Here is a 27,266-nt window from a genome sequence, read left to right as displayed (position 1 = left end):
TGTAGCATCATATAGCATACATTATAACTTATAAAGCCTGGAACACATCTATAAGTCATTTCTCTAAATCCAGCATTCATAATGCCTTATAGCATGAAATTATGTATTTACTGTATATAAAACATCTTAATATTTCGTGGGGGGGGGGTCCTTTTTGGGTCCTTTATATTATAATACGTACATTGGGTGCTTATAATGCGTAGAATAAGACTGTATAAAATCTAGAATTTTAGAATCTGTCTAGAATGAATTTTCAAGTATCAAATTTACAAAATATTTTGTGTTTGTGACTTAGATGTGATTTGCTTAATTGATGTCAAATAAGCACTTATAACGCTTCATAACCTACTACCTAAAAAAACATGCACAGGCTTTTATTACCAAACCTGAATTTGCGTAAAATAAAACGTGCCATTATAATGCCTTATTACCCACGCTACAATACGCAAGCTACTCCAGAGCCTGTGTTGTAATGCATTATAACTGTCATCGAGCAGCATGACAGCATGATGCCATACACGTACACTTTATAAAGTGTTTTTGACTGCTTCTTACGAGCATTCAGGAGGTATGATATTATATGTGCACACTATAATGCATTATGAATAGATAAACGCAGGAAGTGTGGTGTGAATGAACAGGATACGTACTGTAATAATATTATCATTAAAGAAAATTGTTAAAAGCAATAATGAAGAAATAAAGTCGAAATGACGTGGGGTCAGCAGTGCCTAACATAACCAGTGTGTGTGTGTGTGTGTGTGTGTGTGTGTGTGTGTGTGTGTGTGTGTGCTTTATATGTACAGCATTTTCAGTGAATGTCATTCTCATACTCATTAAATTCCCAGTCAGGCATGCACCAGCATTCCCGGTTACCTCACATTAGAAAAAAGCGGTTATATTACAGTAATCTCTGAACTCGTTTCAACTGCAACAAGGCGGAGGCCAAGTCGTAAAAGATAAAAAGACGTTGGCAATCACTATAATTTTGAGAATGACCCTATTACGGCCGCTAATAGAACAGCTTGATACACATTTAACTGTCAAAACTATTATATTGATTTAGCGCTGGTTGTCGTAACTGGCTGTAGGCGAAGTGAAACGTTGTGCTGTTGCTTAACACCTGTCTGTATAAACACCCAGGGCCCTCAGATGCCTTCCGACCCAAACACCGATAAGACCTTAATGGCGGCATCGTAGCATGACACAGCGTTGGATTAGCAATGCCTGAGAAACCCGGCAGCCATTTAGCATTGCGCAAACAAGATCTAATCACCGGAATTCATTAAAGCTGTTCTCCACATTTGTGTGCGAGTAAAATCTAATATCAAAACAACCACCGATGTCCAGGGAGAAAAGAAAAGAGATATTTCTTTCGTTATAATTATTTATGGTATTGTTGTTGTTGTGCTCCTCGTTATTATTGGCGTTTCTCATATTTCTTAGTGATGGGAATGTTGAGTCAGCTGCTGAAGAAATGAAATGACACGTCAATGATTGATTGGTTGAAATTGATCCGGTTGTGTGTCAGGGTGGGTGGTGGAGCTGGGCTGCTTGGGGAAGAGGAGCCCGAAATCGATGCCGCTGAAGCGGGCCGGGGCGTTGAGCTGAGGTGAGATCGATCTTCGCTCCGTTTCTCTCCGCGGCTCGCCACCCTCGCCGCACCGGTGACGATCGATAGCGTCTGAATTCCACAACACCTGTTCCTCGTAACTCTCTGCAAGGACACAATCTGCTCATTGGAGCTGACTTCCCTTAGCAAGGGATGCTAACTATCCAATCTGTTGCTAGCATTCTTTTATTTATTGTAGTAATATAAACTGCATGCATAGACAACCAGCGAATTAGCCTAGTTCGTTAACTAATACAGTAGATAACTAATTTAGGTGTGGAATTTGTCTTCAAATATTATTATTATAATTAATAAAAATTAGTAGAAGTTAGCAGTTAGTAATTATTAATATTACTTATATGTAGGTTAGGGGGGCACGGTGGCTTAGTGGTTAGCACTTTCGCATCACACCTCCAGGGTTGGGGGTTAGATTCCTGCCTCCGCCTCGTGTGTGTGGAGTTTGCATGTTCTCCCCGTGCCTCGGGGGTTTCCTCCGGGTACTCCGGTTTCCTCCCCCGGTCCAAAGACATGCATGGTAGGTTGATTGGCATCTCTGGAAAATTGTCCGTAGTGTGTGAGTGTGTGAGTGAATGAGAGTGTGTGTGTGCCCTGTGATGGGTTGGCACTCCGTCCAGGGTGTATCCTGCCTCGATGCCCGATGACACCTGAGATAGGCACAGGCTCCCCGTGACCCGAGGCAGTTCGGATAAAGTGGTAGAAAATGAATGAATGAATGAATGAATGAATGAATGAATGAATGAATGAATGAATGAATGTAGGTTAGTCTCTTAGATGTTAGAAGTGAATCCTAAAATTCAGCCCGGCTTCAGTTTATCTGCAAATTGCTAATCAGTAATCAAGACAAATTACTCTGGAACTGAATTGTTTGTGCTTTTTCATATATTAGCTTTCTTGATATCAGCAAAATCAGAGCACTTTGCTGAAATGCAGGTAACAGCAAGCAGAGAGAGTGAGTGAGTGAGAGAGAGAGAGAGAGAGAGAGAGAGAGAGAGAGAGAGAGAGAGAGAGAGAGAGAGAGAGAGAGAGAGAGAGAGAGGAGTGATTGTTCATGCTGGCTGTGCTGGAAGGAAGGGCTAATATTAACCTTTAATTAATAGCTCCAACTTTTTATTAAAAAGTGAATGAGCTAAATTTGATAGCAGGGCTACAGAGAATGATACAGACACAGCAGGGGCTTAAACAGAAGGCTGAGTGCTCCAGCTGATTGGATTTCCAGACGTGGAGATGTGTAAAGGGATGATGTCATGCATGTCTACGGTTGGAGACAGCCTTGATAACTTGTGCTTGTGTGTACTGGATCAGGAACCCACCCATAAACATCCACACATAGAACATTGATCAGACCGTAAACATCCACACAGAGAACATAGATCAGACCGTAAACATCCACACAGAGAACATAGATCAGACCATAAACATCCACACAGAGAACATAGATCAGACCGTAAACATCCACACAGAGAACATAGATCAGACCATAAACATCCACACAGAGAACATAGATCAGACCGTAAACATCCACACAGAGAACATAGATCAGACCGTAAACATCCACACAGAGAACATAGATCAGACCGTAAACATCCACACAGAGAACATAGATCAGACCATAAACATCTACACAGAGAACATAGATCAGACCATAAACATCCACACAGAGAACATACAGTAGATCAGACCATAAACATCCACACAGAGAACATACAGTAGATCAGACCATAAACATCCACACAGAGAACATACAGTAGATCAGACCATAAACATCCACACAGAGAACATACAGTAGATCAGACCATAAACATCCACACAGAGAACATACTGTAGATCAGACCATAAACATCCACACAGAGAGAACATAGATCAGACCATAAACGTCCACACAGAGAGAACATAGATCAGACCATAAACGTCCACACAGAGAACATAGATCAGACCATAAACGTCCACACAGAGAACATACAGTAGATCAGACCATAAACATCCACACAGAGAACATACTGTAGATCAGACCATAAACATCCACACAGAGAGAACATAGATCAGACCATAAACGTCCACACAGAGAACATAGATCAGACCATAAACATCCACACAGAGAACATACAGTAGATCAGATCAGAAACATCCACACAGAGAACATAGATCAGACCATAAACATCCACACAGAGAACATACAGTAGATCAGACCATAAACATCCACACAGAGAACATACAGTAGATCAGACCATAAACATCCACACAGAGAACATAGATCAGACCATAAACATCCACACAGAGAACATACAGTAGATCAGACCATAAACATCCACACAGAGAACATAGATCAGACCATAAACATCCACACAGAGAACATACAGTAGATCAGACCATAAACATCCACACAGAGAACATAGATCTCACTGTTTCTTAAGCTAGCTAGCTAATCACCACAGATTAAGACTAGCTAAAAGCAGTTGAGACGAGGTTTATTCTCCTTTCCGAATTTAGCTAAGAGATTATTAAATCGGAGAAAATCTTTACTCGATAGCTGTTAGCTTCCTTGCTCACTGATTTTTCAGCATTGTGTTTAAACATGGCCAAAGGTCAAGCTCTTTCTGTTTCTTCAGCTAGCGGGCATGCTGGCTAACTTTAACGAGTTAGCTAGCTAAAAATGACAGATTAATCTAGCATGGAAAAACAAATCTTGACATCAGACATGTTAAGTTTCTGCTAATCTGCTGCACTGATATTTAAACTATTCTACCAAAATCAGTAGCTCAAGCAAAATGTGGTTCTCATAAAGGATAACAGCGCACCTTTAACATTTTTTGTCAATTTTCTGGGTAAAAAAAACTAAAACAAAAAAACGTCATGAGCGATTAGCGAATGGTGAAATTACACGTTCTGTTTATTTTATTACCACAGAAGAAGTTTTCTAGATAAGAGTTTATTTAAGGAAAAAAAAACAAAATGATTGACGAGACCAAAAGTCGTGTCATTTTAATCTGACACACTGTGACCCAAAGTGCTCCCCTTGTTCTCTCTCTCTCTCTCTCTCTCTCTCTCTCTCTCTCTCTCTCTCTCTCTCTCTCTCTCTCTCTCTCTCTGTGTGTGTGTGTGTGTGTGTGTGTGTGTGTGTGTGTGTGTGTGTGTGTGTGTGTGTGTGTGTGTGTGTGTGTGTGTGTGTGTGTGTTATCGATTTCCCATCACTCCCAGCAGTCTTCGAACGCTGAAATGTTTTCTGTACTCATCTGTCCTCTGATCATTTGTTCCCCACCTTTTTTCTTTTCCATTGATTTGCTGACTGCTAGGAAATGTAAAATACCTTAGTTTGCAGGGGTGGGTAAGCGAGAGAGAAAAGTGAGGAGGCTTTGTATTTGTGTGTGTTTGTGTGTGTGTGTGTGTGTGTGTGTGTGTGTGTGTGTGTGTGTGTGTGTGTGTGTGTGTGTGTGTGTGTGTGTGTGTGTGTGTTTGAGCTATAACTGACATAATTCTAGCCAATGACAGAAGCTTAGCTGACCTCTGGGTATTGCTCTCATCCTAATTACCTTCATCCTTGCGCTAAATCTCTTGATTATTTTCTTATTATTATTCCATTTGTATTTTTTTTTATTGGTATCTTTAATTTCGCAACTGTTTTGTGCTGTAGAAATGAAATGACACGCTGCTGATTGATTGCTGAAATTGATCCAGTGTGTGTATGGGGCTGGTGGAGCTGGATAGCTGGGGAAAGAGAAGCCTGAATCGATGGTGCTTAAGTGGTCTGGGGGTGACACACACACACACACACACACACACACACACACACACACACACACACACACACACACACACACACACATTATCCATTCCAGACCAAAATAACCAGCATTCCCATTGCATCTTGTTGCACAATTAAACTCATTGTGCATTGAGTGTAACTGCTTTTACACTAACCAGTGCCATGAAAAAAAATAAATAAATAAAAAATCTTGACATAACTGGCTTCTCGACAAAGGACGCACTGTTTTCGACTTGTAACGGCTCGTAATTAGTGCTCTGCTTTTGGAAAGCATTTAAAGTTTCCCACCGACGTTGTAGCACGACGAACCTGTTGCTACACCTACCGCTATTGAACACATCGCCGTGACAGCTGCCTTAATGGCCTGCGATGGCTCCAGGGCGCGAGCACAGGAAACGATCGTTTAATATGCTTTGTCAAATCAAATGATATATGTTATGAAGATCAACTTTCCCAAGGTGTTGGACTTGGATGTTTTCCAAGTTTCTTAAAATGGCAAGACATTGAATTTGTTGATGTTTTTATTTATTTATTCATTTTAAGGAATTGTCGCATCGAGCAACCTCAATTTTTACTCGCATTGTTATTCTAGTGGTGGGGGCTTAGTGGTTAGCACGTTCGACTCACACCTCCAAGGGTTGGGGGTTCGATTCCCGCCTCCGCCTTGTGTGTGTGGAGTTTGCATGTTCTCCCCGTGCTTCGGGGGTTTCTTCCGGGTACTCCGGTTTCCTCCCCCGGTCCAAAGACATGCATGGTAGGTTGATTGGCATCTCTGGAAAATTGTCCGTAGTGTGTGAGAGTGTGAGTGAATGAGAGTGTGTGTGTGCCCTGTGATGGGTTGTCACTCCGTCCAGGGTGTATCCTGCCTCGATGCCCGATGACGCCTGAGATAGGCACAGGCTACCCGTGACCCGAGAAGTTTGGATAAGCGGTAGAAAATGAATGCATGTTATTCTAGTTGTTATGTGACAAATAAACACTGGCCTACAGTATGTCCCTAAACTCTTTCCTTCTTTTCTACCAACAGCATATAACATGCACCATGGGTCTGAAATGGTACCCTCATCCCGAGGTCCTACACTGCATCAAAGGTTGTGAGGTAAGATCGTCAGAATCCGTACCCTGAATATTTGTCCACGTTGACGACTGAACGTCTTCCTCGTGTTTCACTCCACGGCGATGTTAATATGAAGCTCATAAGAAAGTAGACACTCAGGACTTTAAGAATTTATAGAGTATCATCACTATTTCTGTTTTACTAGAGGTGTGATATTCATACGGTTCGTTTGTTTCCACACAGATGTTTGTATCTTCAGAGTAAATGTTGATATCAAACTTTTTAAACTTTATATTAAAGTTTAAGTTTGATGTGATGCTCCTGACATGCACGTTCTTATGAACGAGTGGTTACTATAGAAACGATAACGCATTAGAACGCATGACTCTGTTGTAAACTACATTAAATCACCGATGTACAACGTATCACATACTGTATAACATCTTTGCAGACAATTAGCTACTGTATTTAATTAGGTCTAAATTTAGCACCTTTCTGTCCTGAAGTATTCTAGCAGAGGTCAGATGACTCTCTCGAGCAGGGTTCAGGCTTGGCCGCTTTCCCAGAACGCTTTTTACATTTGCTTGTTTCTGACGTAATATAGATGTAAACGAGACGTCCACAGCCGGCAGTAATGCTTTTCAGATTAAATGCTAACATTTGTTTTAGCAGTTTGCATAATGCTTTTATAACACATAGTACTATAATCCATGTGTCAGGCTTATAACCCTCCAGATATCATCCTCTATTTTAAATAATGATCAGCTTCCTTTTTTTTTCTCATTCAGCCTTTCCAGGGTGACAATTACTGTGATTCCATGAACAACAGAGAATATTGCAACTATGACGGAGGAGACTGTTGCCAATCGACTGTCAAGACTAAAAAGGTAAAACTAAAAATTCATGGACGTGAACTTTTTTTTATGTTGTTATTCATTAATGATGGTGAAAATGTGGGTCTTTTGGGCAAGACTGAAGAACCTGGCCGTGAGTTTCTGGAAGATAAAGGGGTCAAAGTCAACCCTTAGAAGTCAATAATGGATTCGATTTGGTTAAACTTATGAAAGATCACGTCTCAAACATTGTGTACTTACTTAGGAATCGTTACACAACGAGTAATACGTGATCTTTGATAGATTGTCTGAATTACTGGGCTGAAAAATTGGACGTCTAGACATAATTTAAATCGCAGGTCACAGAGATTCTTAGCTTAACAGGAAAGGATTCACTACTGCAATTAAAGCCACAGTTACACTGTTTATTATTAAAAATAAATAAATACTATAAATGGGGGGGGGGCACGGCGGCTTAGTGGTTAGCACGTCCGCCTCACACCTCCAGGGTCGGGGGTTCGTTTCCCGCCTCCGCCTTGTGTGTGTGGAGTTTGCATGTTCTCCCCGTGCCTCGGGGGTTTCCTCCGTGTACTCCGGTTTCCTCCCCCGGTCCAAAGACATGCATGGTAGGTTGATTGGCATCTCTGGAAAATTGTCCGTAGTGTGTGAGTGTGTGAGTGAATGAGAGTGTGTGTGCCCTGTGATGGGTTGGCACTCCATCCAGGGTGTATCTTGCCTCGATGCCCGATGACGCCTGAGATAGCCACAGGCTCCCCGTGACCCGAGTAGTTCGGATAAGCGGTAGAAAATGAATGAATGAATGAATGAATGAATGAATGAATGAATACTATAAACAGCAGGCCCACAACTTTCAAACGAGATCTACAAGAATCATTAAGTATCTGTTTAATATGACGGAGAACAAGAATGAATTTGCTTTCTGGAGAAATGTAAATATCTATAAACGTCATTCTTAAATATAATTAATTATTTTATTTTAATTAAAAATGTTAGCATTGGCAAATTGCTGTTATATAAGAAGACACTCATATTGGAAAATAATCATCTTCAAGGTGGTAACTCCTTGGCACCAGACATAATGTAAGTTGATATTATGAAGGAATATACTGTATATACGCATACAGCCTATGAGCACGCAGCATACATACAGGATTTATAGGCTGTTACAATCTAGAATGACTAATAGACAAAAACAGACATAGACTTTTGAGGGTTAAACGAAAATCTTTTGGTTTTATTGCACAAAGGGCTAGTAGTTCTTGACACACGTTAAAACCTGTTGTTGGTGGGAAAAAGAAGAGCGAATACTCACTGCCGAGTGCAACCAGACTTAAATCCTGGGTAGCAGACAGCCTCATCTGTTTATAGTGACAGGAATATGATTTGAATTGACTTGAGTGATTATATTAAGTTTATATTGGAATACTTTCTCTCCCTAAAGGAATGATCCATTATTATGGTATGTCCTGCCAATACGTAGCATGTATGCTGCCAATACACCAGTATATGATTCAGTGAAACCTTTAAAAGCACCAACTCAGACGTGTTTAGTTCTCGTAAGAGTTGCAAACCATTAGCGGTAACCCAAGTGTCTAATAATAAGATGTTATCCAGTCCAGTACGTTCATTCTTCTGCTGGAGCAGCAGACAATTCTGGTCGACTTCAGACGAACGCTGGAAAAAAAAAAAGGACCGTCATTGGAGCTGAAAAGAACAGATAAATGCGGTCTTAAATGCAGGACGAACCCACAGACCCTCGCTTTTCCATGGTTGCGTCATTTTGGCCATTGTATCTCATGCCTACTCCAGAAGGCTGCTGTTTGTTGGGCAATTACCCGAGCCCTCCAGCAGGATGGCAGGCTTTTCCAGAGCAGACCAATGCACAAGGAAGTCTTTTTGTGAACCCTGCTGCGTCTGATGGCCTTTAAAACCTGCAGGGAGCATGAACCTTCTCCTGAAGTTGCATCTCGGTTCCAGATGGAGAGGCAAACCTTCTTGTTTCTGACATCGATTTATCAGATTGCTGAGATCATGACCAGGCTTGGTTTGTCTTCAAATGACCCATAAATGGGTAACCCATTGGAAGGGGTAACTTATTCATGGTGAACTTCAAAGTCTTCGTGTTTTTGCTTGAGGCCATTTGAAATGATCTCAGTTAGTCGTCCGATGACATAGCATTTCCATCTGTGCATTTAAGGGTGTGGAAGATTTATCCGTGGAAGCCATGGAGAGGTGTTAGGTACTCTGTGTTCCTCGTATCTCTCTTATAACTCTCACCTTTGCTTATTCTTCCTCTGCGAACCCTCTTGATGCTGGGCTACATGGTCATCCTCAAGCTTTGCCTCTCATTAACAGCTCTGTAAACACTACAGAGGCTTTATGGTTGCTGCTGACACACTCAATTCTTCAGGCAATAACCTTTCCTTCTTCAGTCTCATCCATCTCCTGCTCTCTTGCCATATTTCTTACCTCAGGAGCAGTTTGAACTTTTGGCAAAGCTACAACTGTGAGGACACAGGCAGCGATGATTCATTAAGCCTGACTCTATTAGAGGACGCTTTTTGGAGGGTTCGCTATGTCCTGCCTACGTCATTGAGCAGACAGAGATCTCAGCAAGAGTTGAGTGAGTGCCAGACAAGCTCACATGTGTTGACAGAAGCTTCAATTGCTCTGCAACTATTTGCCAAGTGTCTGGTTCACCACTCTTCTCTGTAGCACATCATAGAGTTGGAAATGCAAGATAAGAATGGAGTCATCATTTAGCATGTATCAGAAGCAAAAGAAAATGGGAGGGTTTGTCAAGCGAGTTTGCGAATCCTTCCTTTGACAAGTACCAGAAAATATCAACCCAGGACATGTCGTACATTGCTTTTTCTGGACCCAGAAGACCAAAACATCCAGGTCCAACGTAAAAGTTAAACATCCAAGTTTAAAGAGAAAAAAACATTTTAAAGTAAAAGAAAAAAAGAAAAAATACACACATCCTCAATGTCCAGTGCCAAGTTAAGAGTTTTCCAACATCACACTGTTAAAGCCCACACTGCTGTACTAATGGCCCAAAAACAAAGTTTATTGTGGAAAACAGGCCTGAACCCTGTGGGATTTTCCTTGCATTTAAAAAAAACAACATGATCCTCAGAGCTCAGAACTGCCATCTTGCCATCCGATCTTCAGGAAATCTGTCTCCCAGGGCTGCAATGATAAGCGGATCACCTGGCTTCCCCATCCAAAGCCTAGTTCAGAAGTCAGGCATCCTGTTCTGGCAGTGCTTTAAGCAAATATTTCAGGTGGATTTTCTAAAAAAAAAAAAAAAAAAAAAAAAGAAAACAAAAATACTGTCCCAGGATTTGGGGAAAGGATACAGAAAAACCCGAATCATAGTTCGACTGATGGACTGCCAGAGGGGAATGTCAACATGAGCAGATGAAGGAAGAGGGATGAGGGACTGCCTTAATTGAAGTAATTACAATCCTTGGCTACTGAACAGTCAGTCCGACTGGTTTGTATTTGGTTCTCATTGTCAGTTTATTCATCATTTTTCAGGAAAGCCTATAAACACATTTCCCTTTAGAGCAATGACAGGCACGCATTAGTGCAAAGATAAGAGCCAGTCTGATATGGAATTGCTCTTAACCTCACCTTGCCTACAAACATGTTTTGTAAAGATAGCAACCGAGATACTATTTGTTATGCCAGTCGATTTGAAAGAACAGTAAGCACGCCACCTCTGTTTTTATTTGACTGGAAAGCAGATGTTTGCATGTCCCAGAGAACAAATAAGTATCGAAAGTTGATGACAAATGTCGTCTTTGTGACCCCGATGTTCGTCGGGAAGCCGAATATTTGATCTCGAATTGTTTCCAGATGTCGATGTTAATCGTTAACTTGTGTAAGGAACGAAGGCTTTGTAAAAGTATAAATATTATGCACACAGCTGTCTGTGTGACTAGCGAAGACATCATAGTACTCCGAAGTAATGAATTTAGTGCAGTTACACGATTTTGTGGTTAGGTACGGTGTCCTTCTGAAACAGGAAGTCAGAAGGACGCTCCGTCGACTGACACACGACATGCCGGTAGCGTTCGGGATATACAACACCCCCCACAAATCTGAAGCAAACAAACAAAAAAAAAAACTCACAGTAGCTTAGTGAGATGCCTAAATATGGGGAACAAAGACTTACATATTTCAGCAATGGTTAAAACCCTGATCTGAAAAGCATATAACTGCAACCTCGTACAACTTCCAAATGAACAAACTATAAACTATTTTCTCAATGAAAGGGTACAAGTGTCCAAGAGGACATTTGATTGATGTTTCCTTCTGGTTCCTAAGATTCACCCCTGCATATATATCGAGGTTCCTGAGAGCATAAAATTCCCCCCCCTGGTTATATAAGCAGGGCCGTGGTGGCTCAACTGGTTAAGGCTCTGGGTTGTTGATCGGAGGATCAGGGTTCAAGGCCCAGCACAGCCAAGCTGCCACTGCTGGGCCCTTGAGCAAGGCCCTCAACCCTCTCTGCTCCAGGGGTGCAATCTCCTCAGTTGGGGTATGTGAAGAAAAGATGTGGTAATAATAAAGGCTTTCATGCCCGGTCCTATTATTAAATACAGTTAAAATGAGAATATTTGTCATATAGTATAGTAGCAGTATTCATTACTCTCAGGAGATAGATACAACATCTTCAACCTTTCAATTAGATTTTTAGGGGGCAGTTTTGGAAATGAATCCCAAGGATGTTTAAAAAAAAAGTTGTGGTCATGTGCCTTTTACAAACATTCACTTCCATAGTCTTGTTGTGTGCTGAGAATGACTCAGCTGAGCTCAGCCGAGTCCCAGCGTTTGTGACACGGCATAAGAAAAAAAAGAGTTCTGCCAACAACCTGTGCGATAAAATCGGAGTGCCCTTTCTCCCTCCTCTGCAGGGCGAACCCCTTTGCGGCTTCGCTCCCTTCTAGTGCGATAACCTCAGAGTGAGGGAAGAAAAAGCACTTCCCGCTGCCTGCATGTTTGTTTTCCTTCCTTATCTTTCTCTGGCACACTCCGCCACCCCCTCCCTTTCCCTCCATCTTTGGCTGGAGATTTGAGTATTAAGGAAATATGGGTGACTGGCTGTGCATTAGTCCTCTCCGGGACTTTGAAGGTGCGAGGCTGGCGGCACGTAAGGTCACCGCAGGATCGCTCACTAATGACTGCAAGCTGTTGGCGGGACGCTTGCCGAAGGAACGAACGGATGGATGGATGAATAAATAGAAGTAAAAATGGATGAATGGATGGTGGTGGTTGTAGCAGAGAAGAGGGCTGCCCCAGTTCCACCCCTTCCATTTCCCTCCCATGTCTTCACGATCCCCGTAGAAGGAATTTCTTTCTGGAAGTGGGAGGTCCCAAGTGGGCTGCTTTTCATGCACCCGAACTTTGTTTGTACATTTTTGCGCCCTGGCAAATCTGGGGTGAGAGCGGAGCTTGAGGCAGTTCTTTGTTTTTTTTTTCCTTTCTGTTTTTTGTTCTGCAGATGTTATGCAACATTACAGAACATCTTGATCCCGGAGTAATGGTTATTTCTGTAAGAGAAAAAAACAACAATATGGGAAACACTGAGTGGAGATACTTTAACATTTTGAATAGTGAAATCTTAATCTAAAACATATACTTTACATGTATTTTATTCTATCTGATCTCCTAGGGTGCACTTTATTCATCTATTTTTCATTCATGTTCATTTTGTGCTATATCCAGAACCTCTTCTGGGTGCATAGTGAGTTTGAGGCAGGAATCAGACACCGTCAATGTAATGCTAGTCATTCGGTTTAGAGTTGCCAATTTAGAGTCACATACTGTAATTGGAGGAGGGGGCACGGTGGCTTAGTCGTTAGCATGTTCGCCTCACACCTCCAGGGTTGGGGGTTCGATTCCCGCCTCTGCCTTGTGTGTGTGGAGTTTGCATGTTCTCCCCGTGCCTCGGGGGTTTCCTCCGGGTACTCCGGTTTCCTCCCTGACCTCTCTCAAAGACATGCATGGTAGGTTGATTGGCATCTCTGGAAAATTGTCCGTAGTGTGTGAGTGTGTGTGAGTGAATGAGAGTGTGTGTGTGCCCTGCGATGGGTTGGCACTCCATCCAGGGTTTATCCTGCCTCGATGCTCGATGATGCCTGAGATAGGCACAGGAATTAATAATGGGAGGAAACCAGAGAACCTGGAAGAAGCCCACACAGACACAAAGAGAACTTGCTCAACTCCACACAGACAGTGACCCAAGCTCAGGGTTGAATCATACACCCCGGAGCTGGGAGGCTGCTAAAGTTCTGTATCTTTGGACCATTCTGCAATTGCCCTTGGGTCGCAGTTTAAAATTTAACGTTGGCAAATGACCCTGAGTAGCTTGGAAATAAACTCGGCTAGACATTATCTAGCTATTCATGTTAATAACGGATGACTTCTTAATGAATCTGTAAACACATATACTATATGAGTGTTAGATGGATAAAAAACAAGCTTTTTATTGACATTTATACTGGTAGGAGCAACCGCTTGGTCCAAATCTTATCAGGCAGAACTATATTTCTGTGGGTACCGCTTAAATTTGGCCAAAAATAAGGTTATTATGTCGCTTTGTAGAAGCCAACATTCTGTTTTCCTATTTAAGCTTAGACAAAAATTTATAAAATTTAATTCAAGCCACATGTATGTTGTAGACGCTGGTCTGAAGTTTGTTGCTGTTACTTTTCTAAGCGATCCGAGTTCCGGTACTTCCGGTACTGGGTCTCAAAGTTGCCTTTTTTCCCATAGACTCCCATTATAAACTTTGGAGGTTTATAACTCGGAAGCTCCGCCCCAATATATGCAAAATCAAAAAACTTTTTACAACACGGATATGTGACATATCAAAACACTCAGCCCAATGAGGGGAACTTCCTCAAGAGTATTCGGATGACGTCACATGCTCGTCTCCACTTGCCTCCAAATGTTTTGGCACCCTATCTTTCTGTCCACTTGCCTCCAAAAGTAACACTGGCCCTTATGTCCACTCACCTCCAAAAAGCACCGGCCTTTGCGAATACTTGCCTCGTCAAAGCCAACATCAAAGTTTGTTGTGATGAACTTTACAAATCTTGTTCTGATTTATCAGAGGACTTTATTGGGATACGGTGCATCTCAGTTCTGTCTTAAAGAGGTGATTTGCTTTAGGTGAAGGAGACTTTCACTCTGTTAAGGTTTATTTGTGTGAAAGTTTGAAAGAGTGGCAGAAATGGAATTCCACCAGGCATTCCCAAGACCCCTCTCTGCATGCTCCTTCTCAGGGCCAGATGTGGCAGCTGGCTTTCCACCTTGAGGTCAAGGTCAGAGAAACCATGTCAAATTTGCCACCCACAATCACAGGTTGAAGCGGAGATAAAGAGGCAAGGTTTTAATGAGCTTATCAAAATAAAAAATAAAAATACCTGGAAATGCTGCACTCCTAATTTGGAATTGAAAGTGAGTTAAAAATTTTTATTCTTATTTCCAACCAATTTGTAAAGACTGATATAAAAGTATTGTAGAAAGGAAACCTGAATGAGATGAAGAAGAAAGATAGTTCTTAGAGTGAAAATAAACTGCATTCGGTTATGTAAAAGTGAGAAAGGTCACTTAGACAGAGGAAATGCCACTCGGATGATTGGCAGCTGGCTTTGATATGTCTACAGCTCTTGCTCGTAAAGCTTTCGCAAGTTACTTCTGGGAAGCCTCCTCCTCCCAAAAACATGGTTCTCCTCTCTTGGGTAGTGACAAACACCATTCATCCTGGAGAAACTCTCCCTTTCTGAGCCCCTAGCCATATCTTGCCTGCTTTTTTTTTTAAAGTGGCTCTATTTGAAACAGTCCAGCACCCTTTTTACTCAGATTTGACTCACTGAATTTAATTCTTATTCCTCAAGCATGTATTGATGCTTGCCTGGATCAATCTATCAGGGTCTGACTTATGGCTTACCGTGCATTAACTGGAGATGATTATAAATGCAGTTTGTACCGTATATATATATATATATATATATAATACATATATATATATATATATATATATATATATATATATATATATATATATATAATACATTGAGTTTCCTTACAGTATTTTGTCAGGAATAAAACACAATGGGACTTACTCCATGTTCCACAAAGTGGTTTATTTTCCTCCAATAGCACATATATATATATATATATTTTATGTTTTGTTATTTCTCTTATAACATTGTAATTTGTCATTTATTATTATTAGTACATTTTTTAATTGGTAAATAGTTTAATGACAGTTTCTAACCATTACAATAAATGTAATGTTATGTGAAAATGCAAACATCTCAGTCCTGAACACTTTCCATTCATTGGTAACCTTCAAAGATCTGATACTGTAGCCTCTATTTATAAATGTTAAACATCTAACTAAAAAGCTGCATCATATCAACAATTGTACAATGTTTTTTTTTCTATTTTATTAAATCTTAGCACTTTAAAATTGTCTACTGTCATAGCTGAAAGTTGAATCTATACCTACTGATTTTATGAATTCAACAACAACAAAAAAAAGTTGTTACGAGTTGTGAAGGTGGAAATTGTAACACTCTTCCTCAGCAGCAGCCACAACTGTGTTATGAATGCACAAGTTGCACATGTGGTCCTTGTTTGTGATGAGGTCAAAAAGCAGCTGAGGACTTTCCCTCAGGGATGCGACATCACAGCAGCTGGTGTCAGTGACGCACTACCGACATTAAAGTATGGCGTCAAGTTCACTGGGTATGGGCGAATGACATTCGGACGCTTGCTGGGTTTGCAAAGCATTGACCCAGCATAGTCTTGCTAAAGGGGTATATAGCTCAACAAGTCCATGACATATTGGGTAGATGTTTTGCTGTTTGGGTAAGCAAAGATTTAAATTGCTATCTCCGCTAAATGGTAAAGAATTATCAACTGTTTGTCCAGCAATAATTGAGCCAGTCGTAATAAGACTTGGTCATTGTCCCTGTGACTGATCAAGTGTCCTTAAGTACCAGAAAACTATTATAGCCACTTTATTAAACTTCTACCTTGTTGCACCATTGAGTAAGTACGCCTTAATAACGAGCCACCAAAATCCAAGAAGATCACTACAAATTTAAACTTATGATTATTCAGTATTCTGGCTACTTGAGATCAGAGGTAGAGTTAAGGAGTGAGTTATCTAGTTATTCAGTTAGTTCCATTTTTAATGACATGTCATAGAGTCCTGGGGATGCTATGGATAAATAAATGAAGAGTTTTCAGGTTCGGTCACATGTCCAGTTTGGTTAGGTACTTGTATAGATCAAGGCTTGCTTGGTGATGGAAATAGCGGTACTTGCTTTATTCGGTATCATGTTTCATTTGCAGAGCATTGGAGCATTTATCAATGTTAATCCATGACCTATTCAGATAATACCGATTTTCTTTCCCTCCAGGTGATCTTCTTTCCATCATCGTGTAATGCACAGACTGATTGCGCTTGCCGGGACCCCAAAGCACCAGAAAACAGGAAAGATGAGCATGTATACACTCTGGGCTGAGGGAAAAAATGCAGCCATGGAAAGCCCAGCTAAAGACTGGGTTCAAGCAAGATATTCTTCCAGATATGCTGCTTCACAAGTGTACCTCTCCTGTCCTGTCTCACTCCTTCATGTCAGCGTGTCTCCCTGCTAGCGTCTGTCACGTCTTGGAAGGTCTACCCATCTACAACTCATTGGGAAGAAAAAGAAGAAGGATAGAAAAAAGAAGGCAGGTCTGGGTGTAAGAATATACCCATTTGTAAAAAAAAAAAAAAAAAAAAAAAGAAGGAATTTTTTTTTCTCATCAAACTAGAAAAAAAGATGATAGATTCTGGTTAGCATGCCTATCTGTGCCAGCTTTCAGCATTCACATTTATTCTGCTCAAGTTTGCTTGAGGTTGGCTGTAATCCCAAGGTGAACGGAAACATTTTCAAAATGTGTAGTCTTGACACCACAAGGGCTTTTTTTTGGTCTGAAAAAACAAAACAAAAACAAAAAAAAATGGCACATTCTTTATACTGATACGGGGTCGCAAAGGGTACTAAAGAAAAGGCGGTCCACGCTGGTAATACTTCCTGCATCAGCCAGAAAACAGATTTCAGGTATGTTTCCTTGAGCCATTTGAAATTCTCAGCTTTCAAAATGTCCAAAATATAAAGGACCTAAAATTTCAAGTGCTTTCGGAAACGTTGGTAGTTAACAAAAAAAAAAAAAAAAATCATTAGCATTTAAAACTGGTTACTCACTCAGTTTCCCTAAACAGATAAGATTTAAGGTATATGATAATATCCACTCTACGTATCCAACCTAATATTTAGCAGGTCTTCAAAGACGGCAGTTGTTTTGACATAAACCCAATACCAACATGCGAGTGAACTTGCCATATTAGCATGGCTTCAGTTTCTGTTGCTGCTACTCGCCATCACGGCTAATCTTAGTTTGTACGGAGCTGCGGTTTAAGACTGCCTTAAGAGTTACCTCAAAATGCCAGATTTATCCAACAGTTCTCAATTTATGACCTGAAGGATTTCAGTTATATAGTCTGCATACAGTTTGAATGTAGAGACGGAGTCAGCGTGTTCAGCCGTATCACCAGCACTTATCCAAAAATCCGAAATCTTTTCATTTGCTAGATTAACATTGATCTTTCTCTTTAAACTGTCTGTCAAAAAAAGTCAAAGATCAGAGCATACTTGTGCCAAATTTTGTACACCAGCAATTCTCGAATGGGGTCCATGCACTAGAGCCAGGAAATAACATCCCACCATTATTAAAGTGCTTATATTTATATAAAGTTCTTATCTAGAGAGATATTAGTCAGGTTGACTGGTCCCTAATGAAATGGGTGGAATCCAAACCTCGACAGTAAGTCAGCCTACGAACAACGTCCGCCCGAAACCCCGACCGTGGCATCGTCACGATCTTTAGCGATCTTTTAATTATCTTAGATCAAAGCTTTAGTTGCTGTATAGCTTAATGCTAGTTAGTCTGCATACCATTTCTCAAATTGTGTGTTCAGCTGAATCCACATCTGGACAATTAGTGCTGGTTCATAGCAGTATCCAGTATTAGCATCCAAACCAGTACTATTTAATACAGGTGTTTGAAAATGTGTGATGTTTAAAAATGCCCTGAATTTTAGAAATTTGTATTTGGTTTCCTGTTTCCTCCTGCTTTTAAACCCCAGATTCCTAAAGCACCGTACTGTATTTCCACCGACGGGAAGTGCGTACGGCTCTAACCAGAGAACCTCGGGAAACACACGGATGAAAGCGGCACAGATTCTTTAGGCATAGCAAACCAAGGAAGTCATTCGAGGTGAATGTCACTGTAAATAGTTCATAGAGGCTTATCAAGACAATGATTGTTTTTCGTAGCGCTTCTATTAGTCAGAAAACAAACAAACAAACAAACAAACAATCAAACATCAGTTTTCCTTCGTTTATATTTCTTAAAAAAAGAGAAAAGAACAGAAAAAATTCACTTTATGTATCAGTAATCAGTATTTGTATTAATGACCTCAGATACTGCACTTTTGAGTAGCCATTAAAGGGAAAGACTCCAAACTTTTAGGAAAAAAAACAAAAAAACGCTGCTATTGTAAAACGTTGAATTTAAAACAAATGAAAAAAAAAAAAGAAATGTTATCAAAATATGGTATTGTGATATTCCTCTCTTTGTGGTTATTGTGTTTCACCCGGTTTTAGCTATCGAACGGGACAAAACTCATCGTACGTTAGATTCATGTGCCTCGTCTGGAACCTCGAAACCGGCTTTAAAATCCATACGTATCGTTCAAAGAAGGATTTGCATCGTAAAACATCGTATCGTATTTGTCGTATATGCATATTTTTTGGAAGTGTGTTTGATGCTATCAGCCTTTGGCACAAAGACTTGTGGAATATTGAAGGAATTTTTTTTTAATGAAGGAAATTAAGTTAAAAAAAAAAAAAGAAAAAAAGTGAACCACAAAAAAAAAAAAAAGAAATAAAAAGAAAAAATCTCACTGAAGAAAAGCCAGTTTATTGAATATATATTATACTGAGAGTGGACAAGAAATATTATAGAGATTTTTTTGGTTTGTTCTATAGTCCTGAAAGAGGATTTATTATGTTATTATAACAGTGATATGTTAATGTACTCTGTATGGACCATTTTTTTTGCTTCAAAAGCGAGACTCATCAGCAATCATTACGCAACGGCAATTTTTCCACGAACAGGACTTCAGGTGACAGCTGGGAGAGCCAAAGCTTCGTCCTTCCACGTGTTTCTCTCCGGTCTACCGTTCAGGAGGCGTGATCGATCGATCGCTTTCCTGCCTCTTTGTATTTTTCCACAAGACCAAAATCCGATCCGTGTCGTCGCTTTACATTCTGCTTCTGTCCCCATCTTCCTCTCTAATCACCCTCCCTTCATCCCTCTCTCTCCCTCTATAAAAAAAAAAGGATGCAGTCTCTAAAGCCATATATGTTGATGTTTCCGACGGGATGCTCGACTCTGCTGTACACACCACGGGATCTCTGTCTGTACCTCATGCCTGTAGTGTTTGCTGCTTTTATGTGTGTTTTTTTTTTGTTTTGTTTTGTTTTTTTGTTTTTTTTCCTCGTCATTTGTGTCTCTCTGCGATATGTTACGGTGTACATAGTAGAACTATTTATTGAGAGTGTTATACTTTTTTTAAGTTATATTTTTAATTTTCATGTAAGTTATTTTTACATTGGTCCTATAAACGTAAAAGATGAAAAAAAAACGGATTGTTTGGAGGGCTCTGATTTCTCTTCAATGTTTTTGTTTCGTATTCTGACGCTCACTAGAGGAAACGGAGGAAAAAAATCAAAAAATGAAATGAGCAAACACTCGTTCACCGGTGCCGATTTATCCGGTGTAAGAAACGAATGCGTTTTTTTAAAGGAAAAGGTTAAAAAAACAGTGAAAAGGAGTAAACTACAAGATTCCTTAGCGGTACGTAAGTACGCAGTTATACACAATAATACACAGTTGCCAAAAGATCAGGAACGTGATAATCACAAATCGACAAAGATTCAAATTCCTCTATTTTATATATATCGTAACATCTAGACATTTCCGAGATCTTTGCTTTCGGTGTTAAATACGCTTTGTTACAGTCTTCTGCATTTCATTAACTGTATTTTTTGTTTCTTTTCTTTTTCTAAAAGTAAATAAATAAATAAATAAATCACGATAATTCGTCAAACTGCCGCTCGGTCCAAAATTATGATTATTTATTTATTTATTTATTTTTCTTTGGGGGGGGGGGGGTAAAAGTTGTACACAGTATTTTCTAGTGATCTCATTTTAAAAACAAGAAAGTTTCGATCAGATAAAACGTCAGGGGTAAAAAGATTTCAACTCGGACAGATTTCTGGCTTATTTGGATGAAAGGTTTGTGCCGAATGACAAAATGGAAACAAAAAACAAAAAACCACTCAACCTGCAATAAGGAAGAGAAACATTTCTGTTCCTTTAAGTCTAAAAATGCATAATAAAAAATGGCATATGATTTCTATCAAAATTTAAAAAGAAGGTCAGGATCCTTATAAAACTCGGTGTGAGAGAGAGAAAACACTGGCAGTACCAGGTGTAAGAGGCCCGAGAGGGCAGTACAGGTGGGATGAATGGCCATGTTGCTACTTCTAACCCGGTGCCATGTTTGTCCAGGTGTCAAAATGTGTCCACACACACACACACACACACACACACACACACACACACACACACACACACACACACGCACACACGCACACACGCACATAATTACGCACTAGAGCTCAAGCCTGACAGCCGTCTTTCCTGCATGAGTCACAGTTTCTCTGCAGCTCCTGATGAGACTCTTCAAAGTCAACATTTTTAGGATTTATTTATTTTACGCTCTGTAACGATTATTAAACCTCCATTAGAGACTTTTGCATGATTAAAATACAAATTAGCAAACTCCTGGTAGATGCGCTCCAACTCTCCTGAACTTTTTGGCAGGTTTACCTGTGAACGTTGACGTGGCTACGATTTCAGAAAGGCTCGTAGTCTCGTCGGAAATTTCGGAACACTTTCGGTACAGGTTTATAACAACAAATCACAAACTGCGTCTGATCTCAGATCTGTATCCTGCCGCTCTGCTTTCTCACATAAAAGAACGTTCTTCAGGCACTTTAAACGAAAGACACATGACACACGACTTCATCTTCTCCAAACCATCCAAGCGTTCCAAGCTTGGCTTGTTTATTCGTGTCACTCCTATACGGAGCTGTGGATCGTTCCCGAAAGTTCCTGATGTACTTTGTCTTTGGTCAACCGATTAAAAGATGTTAAATGGTTTGTTTCTCTGTCATCTTGTGCTTAATAAAACTGGTTCGACTATAAAGCAGCTGAGGTGAACAACTTTGTGAACAACAACAACAGCCTGGAAAAAAAAAATCCAAAGAGTGCTTTCTGTAATCATTTAGTTACCAGGTTCTCTAGAGGGACAACCAAAGAACTCTTCAAGAACCAGCTGTTTTAACAAAGCACCAAATACCCAAATGTTAAACCTGAAAACTTTTGGGTATTAAAAAGAAAATATCTACCAGTAATATGGTTTCTACCACACGCTTACCCTGTTAATACATACACACTGAGACTAAATGTGGTCTTTAAGGGTGTGCTATGCATGTGCAAAGCATGTCTCACACACTCATACACTCTTAAATGTAGGGTTGTTAATTAATTAATTAATTAATTCATTCATTCATCTTCTACCGCTTATCCGAACTTCTCGGGTCACGGGGAGCCTGTGTCTATCTCAGGCGTCATCGGGCATCGAGGCAGGATACACCCTGGACGGAGTGCCAACCCATCACAGGGCACACACACACTCTCATTCACACACACACTCACACACTACGGACAATTTTCCAGAGATGCCAATCAACCTACCATGCATGTCTTTGGACCGGGGGAGGAAACCGGAGTACCCGGAGGAAACCCCCGAGGCACGGGGAGAACATGCAAACTCCACACACACAAGGCGGAGGCGGGAATCGAACCCCAAACCCTTGACCTGCTAACCACTAAGCCACCGCCCTTTATAATTTCATTGGTCAATTAAGGGTTCTTCTTCAGGCTCCAGAAAGAACCCACTTATATATTATTATAATTATAATAACAATTATAATAACAATTATAATTATGGATAATTAAGGGGTCTTTAGCTACCAAAACAAGAGGAACTTGGAACTCTTTCTGATAAATAAACTCAGAGATTTAAAATTTGTACAAAAAACATTTGGTGGTTTTCTTGGAGAATTCACCAAGGAAACCATTTTGTCAAATACAATAGCACCAAAATAACTACATTTTAACCACCATGCACCTACAGTACTGTAGACAGGAAAGGATTTAATTGTTCCTTCAGAGCAGTAACCAAGAACTCTTACGGATTCCACGTTTAACAGTTCAGCCACTAGTTTGTTATAAAGAATCTTCATTTTCACAGAAAAAGAAAAAAAGGTTCTTCAAAAGTCCATTTGGTTCTTGGCTTCCGAAAGTGATTCTAACTGGAGAGGACGGTTCTACACGAAACCTTTAAGAGTTACTTCAGAAACAACGCTGAAGATGCTTTAAGGGTTAATGAAAACCCTTTGTTATGGAGACAAATCTGTTGGACAAACGAATCATGAGCTGATAAAGATCACAGTGTCTCGGTTATTAATAGAGGTCCAGAGTGTAAAGAAGCATCCGGTATCCCACAGATACATAGTGTACCCTCACAGATGTGTGTTCTCAGATCATTTTTACGTCCTGATGTTCACACTGGATCCAAACGAGTCCATGTTGTGATCAGGGCAGCTCGAGCCGATCACCAGGGACATACATCAGGAACACTTTGTACATTAGTGCCAGATCACGTTATAGGAATGTGAGAGGTTCATTGATAAGCTAAATCTCACTGCTGAGGAAGAACATTCCATTTGTTTCCACTGTTACTACTAATGAAGAACTTTGTCTATTAGTGTTCATTACAGCATCTAGGCCACTTCAATGGAACCGATGTTATTGTTTCTTTAGCGACAGCTCATGCACAGGGACATACTGTAATAGAAGGCTAATAAGGTGAAGGTGTCGAAAGAAACGCCATGTCTGTGAGGTACGAGGTACAGCTGTGACTCGTACCTGTAGCTTTCTGACATCTTCTGGACAGCAGGAGTCTGATCACGTTACAACATGAGCTTCTTTTGTCTTATTAACTTGAAGAAAAGAGGGTGGGGGGGCACGGTGGCTTAGTGGTTAGCACGTTTGCCTCACACCTCCAGGGTTGGGGGTTCGATTCCTGCCTGAGATAGGCACAGGCTCCCCGTAACCCGAGGTAGTTCGGATAAGCAGTAGAAAATGAATGAATGAATGAATGAATGAATGAATGAATGAACTTGAAGAGAAAGAAGAAAAAAGATAGGCTGGTGAGGAGTCTGCTATTTATAGCTGTAATAATGTAAGAGATAACAGAATCATGAATGTTAAATGCAACGCAAGTGACAAAAACACAAGTGACGTGACATACGCCTAAGTACGGTGACCCATATTCAGAATTCGTTCTCTGCATTTAACCCATCCAAAGTGCACACACACACACACACAGCAGTGAACACACACACACACACACACACACACACACACACACACACACACCCAGAGCAGTGGGCAGCCATTTATGCTGCGGCGCCCGAGGAGCAGTTGGGGGGTTCGGTGCCTTGCTCAAGGGCACCTCAGTCGTGGTCGGCCCGAGACTCGAACCCACAACCTTAGGGTTAGGAGTCAGACTCTCTAACCATTAGGCCACAACAATAAACAGATAAATAATACAACATGAAAGAAAAAAAAAACCCAAAAGACTTCACGCTGAAATTAAGGTCATTTTAGTGTGCCAAAAATCGGTTTTGTTATTTACAACACACAAATTTCACCACTGCTGCCTTCTCTGCCGGTACGTTTGCGGCGTCAGTCATGCTCATGCAGTTGGGTGATTGGTTTCAGGGTTGGTTATGTGGTTCTGCCCTTTTGATCGGTTTACTAACAATCATAAGAAAAAGCTGTGTGTCTGGAGGTGGGGCAAACTAATAGTGTGCTGTCAAATAAACCAATAAATTATTTATTTATTTATTTATTTATTTATTTATTTATTTATTTATTTATTTATTTAGCTTTAGAATTGTCAGGACTCAGTCCGGACTTTTGGCCATGTGCCTTTGTTTACGTTCCTTGTCACATGTCTTCCCTGCCTTCGTCTGCCCCTCCCTGTCTCCACACCTGTTCCTAATAGTGTCTCAACTGTTGTCTTTGTCTGGTCTAGTCTGTGTTATGTATCGTGTTTTTTGTTATTAAACCCTGTTATTTTATATGGCTGTAGCACAGACTGGCTTATCGTGGGAGCATTTTTGTTTTTTTTCCCCTGGACTTAGTGGGTTTGGTGACATCGGTCCGCATTTTTTCGGCCGCTCCGCATCCGGTTTGGCCCTCCCTGCGCGGCTGTGGATGTCGCTCATTCCCCCCTGCTTGGCTGTGGACGTCGCTTGTTTCCCCATTGCTTGGCTGTGGACGTCGCTCGTTCCTCTCTGGCTGCACCGCCGTGTGCCTTGCTCCCCCGACCTGCGCCGCCGTGTGCCTTGCTTCCCCCACCTGCCTCGCCGTGTGCTTTGCTCCCCCTACCCGGACCCCGTCGGGACTATCAAGACAGGTTGACGCGTCGGGAGCCGAGCCTTGGGGGGGCTCTGTCAGGACTCAGCCCGGACTTTTGGCCATGTGCCTTTGTTTACGTTCCTCGTCACGTGTCTTCCCCGCCTTCGTCTGCCCCTCCCTGTCTCCACACCTGTTCCTAATAGTGTCTCATTGTCATTCGTATTTAACTGTGCCGCGTTGCCTTGTGCAGCGCGGAATCAACTGTTGTCTTTGTCTGGTCTAGTCTGTGTTATGTTTCATGTTTTTCGTTATTAAACCCTGTTATTTTTGCCATCCTGCGTTTGGGTCCCTTTTATCCTGCGCTCATGACAAGTATGAGGAAAATGAATAGCGTAATGTCGTAGTGAGATATTTGATCCTTTGATTCACTAACATAAAGAAACCTATAACACATTATACTTCAGTGTTACATACTAGCTACTAACTATATCGTAAAATACAACGGATCTGTTATTTATTCAAGATTAAAATGTTTACAATATACGTCTAACTTTTTTTTTAATCATTTTTTTTAACACATGCTCACATTTTTGTTGTCAGATCCAAAACTATAAACAGCTTCCTGAGAGTCAGATTCTGCCCAAACATCACTGACACGAGGGTAAACTGCGGTGAAAGGGAAAAAAGCGTCCTTTCCTTCACAAGAGACAACATAAAACTGCCCTGAAGAGTTCTCCTTCCAGACTGGAAAAGTGAATCCCTGCTCAATTCAGGAGCAGATTTAGTGTCCTGAATGCTCAGCACATTTAGGAGAACTTTAAGAACAGATGATTTAGCGCAGTAGTATTGTCTTTCAATCAGCAGCTCGGCAGGAGGAAAAGCCCGGGGCCTGACACGAGCAGCTTTATGACATGTGGGGTTTCAGTGGTGACAGGATGAAAGGGCTTCTCTTTAGATGTACAGAGAGGAAAATCCCTTACACCTTGCCTTCAGGCCTGTTCTTTTCTCCTCTCCGACAGGCTAAAATGCTCGTTTATCTTGTTCCTGAAGCCATTTTTTGGAAAAGGATACAAAAACAAATCTGACATCATGATCAAATTCGCCGAAGTGAATCTGACTGCTGAACCCGCCACGAAAAAGTAATAGAAAACAGAACGTACTGTACTCCGATGTCGGATCGCGTTTTTATCACCGTCCGCCATCTTTCGGCTCATTCTCGTGCTTACGCAATTAAGAAATATGACCATCAGCGCATAAATTGATGCAGAGATTAAGTTTATAATGCATAATGTGGCAGTTTGTGGGTTTGAACCTTGCGCTCTCCGATTCAGCCTTCTATTCTACCGATATTTCTCTATGTCGTTAGGGGCGAATGTGCAATTTATCATTTTCTTCGTGAAACGTTGCTCTACGGCCGTCCGATCCGTCTTCGCAGATCCCTGAGTCGGGACGACGAATCAGATGCTGCAGGGCCTCTTAAAGTGAAGATAAATAATCTTTGTGTTTATGTGGGTGCTTAAAAAAACCCCAAAATCAATCAAGCTTCAAATGGTGCTTCAGTAATACATATTTAATAGATCTTTCCCGACCCCCCCCCCCCCCCCAATAAGACAATCATATTGACTTGGTACATACCGTATTTACAATTTTATGTACAAGAGTATAATTTACTATCACAATTGATATTACATGAAATGGAAAATGTCTCAAAAGAAGTTTTCGGTGCTAGTTTTATTTTGCTTGACTTACGTCACTCAGCCCCATATGATCAGCTAATATGAGAGTTATAATACACTACAAGCCCTTAAACACATGACACTTACTGTATGCCTTTCTTTCTTCCTTTAAAAATTTCAGCCATGAGTAACTAACGGTAAAGTACGTAACAGCCCGGAACTGATTATTCATTTAGCGTTAACGTCGAGCTGCGTGTGTTGAAAAGGAGCCGCATGTCTATGAAAATGAAGCCACTGTTTAAAACATGGAAAATGATGGACAGATTAAATAAATAGACACCAAAGTCCCCTTAATTGTCAGAGATAATCATTTTCAAACCATCGCATTGCATTCGAGACGATTCAGGCCTTCTAGATCTGTAGTTCTCCATTCAGCTCGGTTAAAGAATATGTTACAGATGCGTGGGAAAGGTTCTCGGCTCGTCGTCCTCCTGGTGTGTGAAATTTGCGGCACCATGAAGTGAGGACTTCACATTCGGGCCTTTTCGGTCTGGTCCTTACAAAAAAAGTAAAAAGGAAAAGTTCT

At 40.9% G+C, this 27,266-nt stretch overlaps 2 protein-coding genes across 4 annotated transcripts in view; one reads left to right on the top strand and one right to left on the bottom strand.

The window, feature by feature from the left end:
• pappaa (pregnancy-associated plasma protein A, pappalysin 1a) overlaps positions 1 to 20,539 on the top strand; it is a 94,553-nt gene extending 74,014 nt beyond the window's left edge. Inside the window, exons 21-23 of one of the 2 annotated variants that reach the window (XM_047809532.1) lie at positions 6,421 to 6,492; positions 7,239 to 7,337; positions 16,754 to 20,539. In XM_047809532.1, the coding sequence (XP_047665488.1) occupies positions 6,421 to 6,492; positions 7,239 to 7,337; positions 16,754 to 16,858 (276 nt within the window). In that variant the 3' untranslated portion in view covers positions 16,859 to 20,539. The remainder of the gene's footprint in view (positions 1 to 6,420; positions 6,493 to 7,238; positions 7,338 to 16,753) is intronic. The other variant, XM_027136773.2, reaches the window with a different exon arrangement.
• A 6,070-nt stretch (positions 20,540 to 26,609) lies between these two features.
• The window catches only part of LOC113636578 (astrotactin-2-like), a 369,910-nt gene continuing 369,253 nt past the window's right edge, over positions 26,610 to 27,266 (bottom strand). For both annotated transcript variants that reach the window (XM_047809140.1, XM_047809141.1), the window contains one exon: positions 26,610 to 27,266. This exon is cut by the window's right edge and continues 410 nt beyond it. The gene's annotated coding sequence lies outside the window, so the exon portion shown is untranslated.

This window comes from Tachysurus fulvidraco, chromosome 26, assembly GCF_022655615.1.
Source record: "Tachysurus fulvidraco isolate hzauxx_2018 chromosome 26, HZAU_PFXX_2.0, whole genome shotgun sequence".
Classification (NCBI taxonomy): Eukaryota; Metazoa; Chordata; class Actinopteri; order Siluriformes; family Bagridae; genus Tachysurus; species Tachysurus fulvidraco.
Note: the sequence above shows the minus strand (reverse complement) of the source record. Positions and strands in the feature narration are given on the sequence as shown.